This window comes from Camellia sinensis, chromosome 1 (assembly GCF_055761805.1).
Source record: "Camellia sinensis isolate YWXY chromosome 1, ASM5576180v1, whole genome shotgun sequence".
Lineage (NCBI taxonomy): Eukaryota > Viridiplantae > Streptophyta > Magnoliopsida > Ericales > Theaceae > Camellia > Camellia sinensis.
This window is the reverse complement of record NC_138961.1, coordinates 35,191,575-35,202,880: the sequence shown is the minus strand read 5'-3', so window position 1 is coordinate 35,202,880 and position 11,306 is coordinate 35,191,575. Positions and strand designations below refer to the sequence as shown.

General features: G+C 29.0%; 1 protein-coding gene across 2 annotated transcripts; it reads left to right on the top strand.

The window, feature by feature from the left end:
* The first annotated feature begins 2,131 nt into the window (after positions 1 to 2,131).
* Positions 2,132 to 10,398, top strand: LOC114258674 (7-deoxyloganetic acid glucosyl transferase). Of its 2 annotated transcripts, none has more exons than XM_028198660.2 (2): positions 2,132 to 2,882; positions 9,433 to 10,398. In XM_028198660.2, exons 1-2 carry the CDS (start codon positions 2,360 to 2,362, stop codon positions 10,353 to 10,355), a joined length of 1,446 nt encoding a protein of 481 aa, XP_028054461.2. In that variant the 5' UTR covers positions 2,132 to 2,359; the 3' UTR covers positions 10,356 to 10,398. The 2 variants fall into 2 exon arrangements, with proteins under 2 accessions (XP_028054461.2, XP_082732135.1); XM_082876009.1 differs by having other exon boundaries at positions 2,138 to 2,882; positions 9,427 to 10,398.
* Positions 10,399 to 11,306: the final 908 nt, after the last annotated feature.

Here is an 11,306-nt window from a genome sequence, read left to right as displayed (position 1 = left end):
TTTTGAGTGCATAGTTTTGAGAGAGAGAGAGAGAGAGTCCAACATTTGTTTCGTTTTGCCACAGTGATGCCTGTAAAATAACTAGAGCAAAATCTACTTTAAAGAGGTTGTGTTCAAATACAAGTTTCAACTAATTTTCAAACTTTGTTTCTGCATTTATTCTGTTCTCATTTGTAAATATGAATGTTTATCTATTTTCAGATTTTTTTTGTCTTTTAAAATTATTTCTACAATTTTTTTTTCCTGTGCACATTTTATTTAATTTCACACGAACTACAATGCTAATTTTCCAACAAGTTATTCACTATGTATGTAAATTTTCATTAAAAAAAATCCAGATATTTCCGATATGATTTTGGATAAATTATATTGATTTCTTCTAAATTTAAAAAAAATACAACAAATCATATAATTTTAACACGTAATTATGTTGATGAAAAAGATAAAAGAATACAATTCAATGTATAAGATGTGACAATATCATAATTTCATCCGTATGACTAATAAATTATTCATAAAAATAAAGTGCTATGTGAATTAGAATTTTAAGTGAATTAATTATGTCAAATTTATAAAAATTTAGGGATTTTTATTGATAAATCTCATTTAGAAGTGTTCTAACCCAACAAGTCCATGAATGAATTTTTTAACCCACTTGGTCTCATGTATTTATACTTTTATTCTATAAAGTCATTTTTCTTGATTTACATTATTTTCTTAGACTCTTGTACCCTTATATTTAATATTGATATTCAATGTTAAGGGGAGGAGTGTGTAGGGAAAGGACCAACATATAGAAAATTTCATACACAAATTAAATAACATTGATATTATTATTTTTTATTAATATATAATGTGAATATATTTTTAATTGACAACACATTAAAAATAATGTGAACATTATCTCTCATTCGATGTGAGCATTCACAACACATTTTTGAAAAATTCTCTCTCATCTAATGCAGTGACATGAACATTCACAACATGTGAACCTTCTTATTTTTAATTGACAACATATTCTTATTCACCACATGTAGTGATGTGAACGTTCACATTCGTATGTTTTAGTATGAATATTCACATCATGTAATTGACAATACAATAACAAAAATTCATTTCAAATTAATGTGAATATAATGATGTGAATATTCATTTTAATTACAAGATGTGAATATTCACATCATGTAATTGACAATACAATGATAAAAATTTATTTTAAATTAATATGAATACAATGACAATCGATGCATAGAAACTACCAAAACAATCAACATTAAATATCAACATTAATAGAGGGCTTGAAAGATTGAGAGTGCTTTGATCTTCTTACCTCAAATAGGACATAATAAAATAGTCAAAAACAATATGAGTTGGATAGAAAAAAAACTCTTAAAAAGAAGATTTATATTTATTATATATTTTTTGGAAGGAATTATAATCATACATAAAATTCATAAATTTGAAATGAAAAGTTCATAATAAATCACATCATTAAGTATGATTTTTTTTTATTTATATAACATTACCCTTTGAAATTTTAGATTAATTGAGTGTAATCTACGTTAATTTCATTTTATTTTGAACTAAAAGGTCAAATTTAACAGTCTCTTTAGAATTGAGTTTTTTTTTTTTTTTTTTTTAAAGTTAAAACTAATTTAGTAAAAAAAATTAAAAAATGAATAACATTCCAATGTAATTTTATCTTGTAAAAATATCAAAAAAAAAAAAAAAAAAGTGAAAAACGAAAAAAAAAAAAAATAGACAAATTACATTTTATTCTCTAGTATTTTTAGAAATAGGCATATAACTTTCTTATAGTTTGTAGACCGAAGGTAAATATTGGCCTTATTTAGTTTGTATGTGAGAAATATATTTTGAGATAAAAAGTACGAAAATTTGTTTAGTTTGGTATTTTTTTAAAAGATATTTTAAAAAATTATTTTGAGAGAGAGTTTTGGAAAAAGTAATTGATTTGATGTGTATGAAAGAGAGATTTGTTTGGAAAATTTGTAAACCAAATAAGTTTTGGAAAATTTTTTTGAGAAAATTTGTTTGGTTTGATTACTTTTGAAAATTTATTTGTAAAGAATTTTTCCCAAAATTTTTTGAGAAATACAAACCAAACAAGGCCATTAATTTTCTATTTTCATAAGAATTTGGTTTCTAATTTATGTTTATTTTTGTTAATAACATTTACCAAACGCAAAAGCAACACATATATTCCAAGTTCCATTTCTGAATCAATCACAGAGGGGAGCTCCAATTATCCCCTATTCTTTCTCTCTCTCTCTCTCTCTCTCTCTCTCTCTCTCGTCCGTCAAAATAGAGTTGATATATTAGTAGATGTAGTGGTATTGAAATGGATGATCCAGTGCAAACACTCACACCACCACATGTACTCATCTTCCCCCTGCCAGCACAAGGCCATGTAAACTCCATGCTAAAGCTCGCCGAGCTTCTCTGCCTCTCCGACTTCCACGTCACCTTCCTCGTCTCCGATCACATCCACAATCGCCTCCTCCGTCAAACAAACGTTCACAGACGTTTCGAACACTATCCTGGATTCCGTTTCGAAACGATTTCCGATGGAATCCCCACCGAGAGCTCCAGATCCGGCTCTGATTTTCTAACAGAATTGATTGATTCTTTGAGAACCGTAATAAAACCGCTTTTCAGAGAATTGTTTTGCTCTAATCGACTGAGCTACGAGTCGACTCGGCCAGTAACGTGCATCATAGCAGATGGGGTACTGAGTTTTACAATTGATGTTGCTGAAGAGATGGGTATTCCAATCGTTTACTTCCGAACAATCAGCGCTTGTGCTTTCTGGGCTTACTTTTGCATCCCTCAACTCATTGAATCTGGCGACCTTCCTTTCAAAGGTATGTTTGCCAAATTTTTTTTGTTAGAAATATTCTGATTTCTAGTGGGGTTAATGCGCTTTCTATGAAGTTTTGGGGGGTGAAGTGAAATTATTTAGATATTGAAGGGCCAAATGCTAATTCTTGTATAAATTTAAAGTTCTATGGAACTCATGAAATTTTTATAGAGTTGCCACGCGCCACTTATTAGATTTATCGCTTTGGATGGGTGGCTCAATTTTTTTTGTTTCAACTCTCTTTCATTTTTCACATGTTGGTGTTGTTCGGAAAATTGATTATTTTAATTTTTAGTTTTTTTAATAAGTTAAAATAGTTGTATTTGAAAGAAAATTGGATTTTTTAATTAAATATGATATTTATGAAAAAAAAAATTAAAATAATTATGAGTTTAACGTAATATTTTATTATATTAATTATTTTAATTTATTTTATCTTTAATGTTATTTTAACCAAAATAAAAAAATCTAAAAAGTGACTTTCCAAACACTCCCTATTTCTAACTATACGAGACTTTAAGAAAAATTATTAAAAATATTAAATCAATAAATAACTATGGCTGACATTTCATTAATTTTAAATTTAAAATCTAAAAATATACGTTGTACACCTACTATTGATACAAATTTTGGATTACATTTTCATGTTTCAGAATATTTTAAAAATCATACACAATACTCTGAAGACCCAAAAATTTAAATAATAAAAAAAAAATTATTAAAAATTTTGCACAAACGATAATTTTTTGGGATAGGCTTTCTATGGATTGAAGGGTATTGTCTGAGCTTGTGAAACCACCGCATGTTCTATTTTGATGATATACTAAATCATTCGTTTTGTAGAGTTTTTAATATATGTTATTTATAAAATAATTAGATTGATTTGATAATCGTAACATATTCTATTTATTACATTTATCTCAAAAACATAGATAATAATTATATTTTCAAAAATAAATTATTTATTTTTTGATAAAAAATATAATTAATTGAACAGATTATGATTATTGAATTTATTTAATTTTTGTGTGAATGATATACATGAAAGGTATTATTAATGATTTAAATTATTAAAATGAGACCATAAAAATTCGATAGATCCAAACGTCTCCCTTCAGTCCAGATCTGGACGAAAGGAAATCCTGACCCTAATTTATTTGGAAAAATCTATGGATCATGAAAAAAAACCCCATAAAATATCTCAGAAATATTAGATTCTTTCTGATTTTTTATATCTGGATTACTAGAAGTTTTCAATTTTTTTGGTCGCTAGCTAGCATTGCTTTTTTCATTGGCCCTGTTTGGTAGAGTTGTGGGAAAGTGCTTATAGTTTATGCCTAAACAGCTTATAGCTTATAACTATGAACATAAGCTGATTTCTGACTTATAAACTAAGCAGCTCCTGCCCCACTCAAAAAATAAGCTGATTTCTGACTTCCAAAAAGCTATAAATTATAAGCTATAAACTAAACCAAACACATCAAAATAGCTTAAACTAAGCTGAAAGCTGAAATAAGCTGCTTTTAAGTTCTGCCAAACAGGCACATTTCCTTGTAAAGGCCAAAAAGTTTGATGTTATTGCCTTGTTTGGGGTGTACTAATAAGTACACACTTTTAATTTTTTAATTTTTTTTCTGTCACATCACCTCTTTATTTTTTTGCACACCTTTTCGTAAAAAGTCAAAAAATACACTTAGCCTCCGTTTGGGAAGTGGGTTGGCTTTTTGGCTTTTTGGCTTTTTTGGCTATTTTAGCCTGGGCTAAAAAGCTTGGTTTGGGAAGGGCTTTTTGGCTTTTTGGCTTTTTTGACTTTTTTTGTGAGAGAAGAATGTAATGATTATAGGTTGGATGTGATGTTTTGTTTGTTATGGCTAAAATAGCCTATTTTGTTTTTTGTGGCTAAAATAGCCAAAAAAGCCTGAAAAAGCCCTTGCCAAACGGAGGCTTATTTAGATCATCCCAAACTACCCCTATACAAGCCGTTTTAACGACGATTGGTAGTAATGTGGATAAGGCACCTATTTTTCGCATGGTAGGGTTTGACATTTGGGGGATGCTCTCTTTGGGGTTACCTTCGTATTACTATCGATAGACTCTGGGGTGCTTGGTGTGGATTATAGAGGGTGATCTATATCTATACTATATATTAAGTAAAAATGGATTTCTAACACCAAGGTCTATGGGAGTTTCAATATCCCAATCTGAATTTTTTAAATTTTTTATTTTTTTTTTAAAAAATCAGCATTTATTGATTTAGTCAAAATTTCCTGATCAGCATTTATTAACTTTTTTTCAATCCACATATCTTTCCACATGCCTGCATTTATTGATTTGGTCAAAATTCTCTGATCAGCATTTAAAATCCCCTTATACAAATAATTATAGATACAATCCGTGTATAATTACTGCAGTACCCTTTTCAACTTTTCTCATATACTATGGTTAGTAATGAGATTGTTAAATTATTTTTATAAAAAATCTTAAAAAACATAATTTATATATTAAAAAAAATCTAAAACAAATATAAATATCTATAATTATCACGTGCATAGCACGGGTGATAGGCTAGTCTATCTATACTATATATTAAGCAAAAGAGAGTTTTTAACCCCAAGCCCTGTGAGAGCTCTAATCTCCCAATCTAAATTTCCTGATTTTTTGATTTTTTTTTTAAAAAATCTTAACATTTATTAACTTCTCTCAACTCCCAAGTCTTACCCTCATAATAACACTTTAATGCATTAAGAACAATCATAAAAAAATTCTTTGAAATCCAACACATGAATTCTTTGAAAAGTCCCAACACATATGATTATTATTCCTCATAATAACACTTTAATGCATTAAGAACAACTATAAAAAAAATTTCGTGAAAAATCCAACACATATGATTATTATCAAAATATTAAAATTTAATATAATATAAAAAAGGAAAAAAAAAAGGATATTAAAAAAATTTTAAAATTCACAATTTACATATATAGATAATTATAAACACAATCCGTGCATATCACGGGTGATATGCTAGTTATATATTAAGTAAAATGGGATTTTTAACTCCTAAGGCTTGTGAGAACTTCAATATCCCAATATGAATTTTTTAAATTTTTTATGTAAAAAAAAAAAAAAAACTCAACATTTATTGATTTGATCAAAATTTCCTGATCAGCATTTATTAACTTTTTTCAATCCACATGTCTTTCCACATGCCTGCATTTATTGATTTGGTCAAAGTCCCCTGATTAGCATTTAAAGTCCCCTTATACAAATAATTATAGATACAATCCGTGTATAGTTACTGCAGTACCCCTTTCAACTTCTCCCATACATTATGGTTAGTGATAAGATTATTAAATTATTTTTATAAAAAATCTTAAAAAACATAATTTATATATTTAAAAAAAATCTAAAATAAATATAAATATCTATAATTATCTCGTGCATAGCACGGGTGATAGGCTAGTATATATTAAGGTAAAAAGTTTGTAATCCCCTAAACTTTGTGAAAGTAATAATATTTCAATTTTAATTTTTAAAAATTTTTATTTAAAAAAAATCTCAATATTTATTGATTTGGTCAAAATCTCTTAATCAGTATTTATTAACTTTTTTTCAATTCACATGTCTTTCCACATGCCTACATTTATTGATTTGGTCAAAATCTCCTGATCAGCATTTAAAATCCCCTTATACAAATAATTATAAATACAACCCGTGCATAGTTACTGTAGTACTATTTTCAACTTTTCTCATAAACTCCACTATCTCAATCTTAATTTTTTTAATTTTTTATTTTAAAAAAAAAAAAAATCTCAACATTTATTGATTTTGTTAAAATCTCCTAATCAGCATTTATTAACTCTTTTCAATCCACATGTCTTTCCACATGCTTGCATTTATTGATTTAATCAAAATCTCCTTATCAGCATTTAAAATCTCCTCATACAAATAATCATAAATACAACCCGTGCATAGTTACTGTAGTATCCTTTTCAACTTCTCTCATACACTATGGTTAGTGATAAGATTGTTAAATTATTTTTATAAAAAATCTTAAAAAACATAATTTATGTATTAAAAAAAATCTAAAACAAATCTAAATATTTATAATTATCCCGTGCATAGGACGGGTGATAGGCTAGTTATAATTTATTTTAATTTGAGAATTTGGTATAGTTTTTACTTACAGTTTTTAGGCAAAACTAGCTTAAATAAGTTGAGGAAAACTGATTATTTAAAAGGTAGGAAATGAGAGCTTTTGATTTTAGCTTTCTGATTATCAACTTGTAGCTTATAATAAGCTGCACCCTATGAAGCACGAATACTCCGAAATGGTCTCGGTACGCGTGTCAGATACGTATCGGATACGGATACGCGTTCGATACGGCGAGATACATATCAAATACGACAAAAAAGTATCCCAAATTTTTTGAAAATTTTTAAATTTCAAATACGTTTGGGATACACAGAGATAATTCAGGGATACGCTTGGGATACTTTCGGGATACGACGGGGCAAAAAAATAATTTAAAAAACTTATAATGGGGTCAAAGTGTAAAATAACAAAAGTAATCTAAAATAAAAAAAATAAAATAAATCAACCAAGCCTTAGCTCACTTACCTCAAAGCAACAACAACTCGATCAGAAGCAAGTCATCGCCGTCGTCTCTATTGCGATTCGTGAGCAGCAATGAGGAGGAGGAGGAGTCAATCAGGGTTCGTCCTCTCCCTTTCCCTTTCCCTCTCCCTCTCTCTACCTACCCCTCTCTCTCTCTATCATTTAAAGTGTTTGTGAAGAAAAAGGCATCCCGGCATGCAAATTTTCCTTTTTGTAGAATTTTTACACCTTTTTTTAGGGCATTGAAGACATTTTTGTTTGTATTTAGAAGACTTGTGGATGGTCTCTTTTCTTTAGGATCATTATGTGTTGTGAGAATAAAATATAAATTTGAATTGATCTAAATGGTAGAATTTATAATTTTAAACATGATCAATACACATTTTAAATATGAGATGGCATTTAAATCCATCATAATTAATGTTTAGGTGAATTACATTGACATCTTATGAGATTTAAAGAAAATATAATAAGTCTTATAAATTTTACATAATTATATTAGATTTTCTTAATATTTTAATTCACGTAATATTTTAATCCCATTTTCATTAAAAAAAATTCTTAAATATATTAATAAAAAATAATATTTTAATACTTTTTTATATTGAAATGTATATATTTTATTTTATTTATCTTTATCTCTTCATATTATCTGTAGTAATTTGCTTTAGGTTTTATTTTTATACATGCATTACTAAAAATTATAAAAATAATATTTTTTTAGAAACGTATCCCTGCCGTCCGTATCGTATTGTACCCATATCTTGTATTCATATTTGTGCTTCTTAGGCTGCACCAAACACCCCCTCTGTCGTTTGTTATAAAGTATGGATGAGATCCATTGTGTATCTATTATTATGAGTTTAGTTAAATTTAATCGTCAATCGGTTATCCGAAGTCAAGATGTACAAATACTATAAGGGTCTAGTTTCCCTCCAATTCGATACTTGAGGGTGTTGTTGGACTCGTGAGGGTTCACTATGGATCCCGTTTCGATAATACGAACCGTTCAATATGTAGAACTTGTCAAATATTATATATTTATAAAAAAATCACTTTAATCGGATATCAATAGCTATATGATCAAATCAATTTTGTACCAAAAAAAAATGGATGGTGAAAAAATAAAAGGTCGACAGAAATCTGATCTGATGAGAAAGCTATCGATATCCGATCAATATAATTTTTTATAGACATATAATACTTGATGAGTTATACATATTGAACGGTTCGAATTATCAAACTGAGATCGGTGATAGACTTCCATGAGCCCAACAGCCGGAAGCCAGACTCATACTATAATATCTTCATGGAGTGTTCTTTTTCTTCCTGAAAAAATAATTTACAAGCGGTTTTAAGTAGGCGATAAAAATTGATTTTAAATAAATGGGACGTTAATGTCAAAATGATCCATCCACGCCAATGGACAAAATTATCCTTAAAAAGTCGTCAATCCCACTTGTACCACGCTATTTCCTCACCTTCGTTTTTCTCTCTTTTGCTGCCGTTTTATCTCACTATCACCTTTCCTCCTCCACTCGGAGATAAAGAATAAAGTATCATTGAAAGAAACAATAATCAAAACATAATTGAAGAAAAAACCACCCACAACTGAAGAGTTTCCCTAATTATCCTTGAAGATTACAGAGGGGTTATCTCCTCCACTCTTAGATTAAGGTAAAAAAAACACCCATTAAAGGAACAAGAAGAGATCCAATATGGGTGGATCTGTCTTTTTGAGGGGCAATTTTGTCCTTGCAAATAATTAGATACAATTTAATAATGTGCAAAGAATGAGATTGAAGACACCGAAACTATAATCAAAATCTAAGTAACACAAATTTTTCTATGTATTTTTTCTGCACACATAAAATTGTTGTTTATATTTTCCTAGGCACCAAATGAACTTACAAGTGAATAATTCCCAAAGATGTAGGAATCGATTTGGATGTCCCAATACAAAGCATACCAGGTATGGAAGATTTTCTCCGGCAGCGTGACCTTCCTGCTAATTGTCGTGTTAGTGACTTGAGCAACAAAAAATTTCAATTCCTATCGACTGAAACGCGGCAAACACCACGAGCTCGAGCCCTCATTCTCAACACATTCGACGACCTAGAAGGACCCATACTCTCTCACATACGCATTCACATGCCAAACATCTACACCATTGGACCACTCCACGCGCACAACAAGCCAAGAATGGTAGTGACATCAACCTCATCGAATAGTCTGTTGGAAGAAGATCACAACTGCATGATGTGGCTGGATGCACAACCCTCGCAGTCTGTCATTTACATAAGCTTTGGAAGCCTTGCAATGATTACAAGGACCCAGTTGATGGAGTTCTGGCATGGTGTAGTAAAGAGTGGGAAGCGGTTCTTGTGGGTCATACGGCCGGACTTGGTCTCTGACGGAGGTGGGGTGGGTCAGATCCCGACCGAGCTCTTGGAGGCCACGATGGAAAGGGGGTACGTGGTCGAGTGGGCCCCACAAGAAGAGGTATTGGGTCACCAAGCCATTGGTGGTTTTTTGACTCACAGTGGATGGAACTCAACTTTAGAGAGTATAGTTGCTGGCGTGCCGATGATATGTTGGCCTTGCATTGCGGACCAACAGATGAATAGCAGATATGTTGGGGAGGTGTGGAAGCTTGGGATGGACATGAAGGACACTTGTGATAGAATCGTAGTTGAGAAGATGATTAGGGATTTGATGGAGGTGAGGAAAAGTGAGTTCGTGCAATCGACCAAAAGGATGGCCAAGTTGGCTAGAAAAGCTACTAGTGAAGGTGGATCATCACATTGTAATTTGGATCGTCTGATAAAGGACTTGAGATTGATGAGTGCTGGTGTTTGATTATTTTAAAATGAATTAATTATTTAAAAGTTATATTTACAAATGTTATGATAATTGGGGTCATATTTAAAAATTTTTGAACCAATAAGTCATATTTAGTAAAATTGAGAATATTATTAGCTTTTTTCAATTTTTAAAAGTAAGAATATTATCAATTTTGCATAGTAATATTTTAGATAATTGTTTCACTAACTAATGAAAAAAACAGATCATGAAATTAAACATTTTTGCCCTTTTATGCAATTATTTATTAAAATCGAGAATATTAATGCTTGGTTTCACTTTTCAAAAAACACTTTTCAGAAAATTCTATTTTTTTATTTTTTGTATTTTTTTGTTTTTACTGATTTTTTTTAATATTTTAAGTAATTTTTAAAATTTTTAGACATACTTAACTTAGATGTATCTAAAAAGTAAAAAATTTGTGAAGAAATTTTTTTAAAAATTCACTAAATATCCAAAATATAAATAAAAAAAATACGAGAATTCGGTATATTTTTTTATATTTTTATGTATTTATTAATTTTTTAAAATATTTTTTCACAATTTTTTTACTTTTTAGATACATCTAAGTAAGGTGCATCTAAAAAGTAAAAAAAAATGTTTAAAATTAAAAAAATATTCACTAAAAACAAAAAAACAAGAAAACTAAAAAATTTAATTTTTAAAAAACTTAATTCAAAAAACTCAAACTAAACGCACTGAATAGTTTTTTTCAGTTTTAAAATTGAAAACATTATCATATTTTTTTTCAGTTTTATTCATCAATGTTACACCATCATACTTTTTTATACACACAAATTTTTTAGTTTTGCACAAAAAATAATTCATCTTATTTAATTTTTTCAAAAAAAAAAAAAACATATGGCTTTTTTTTTTTTGCACATAATATATATATATATATATATATATATATATATATATATATATATATTCATTTTGAAAGTTGAT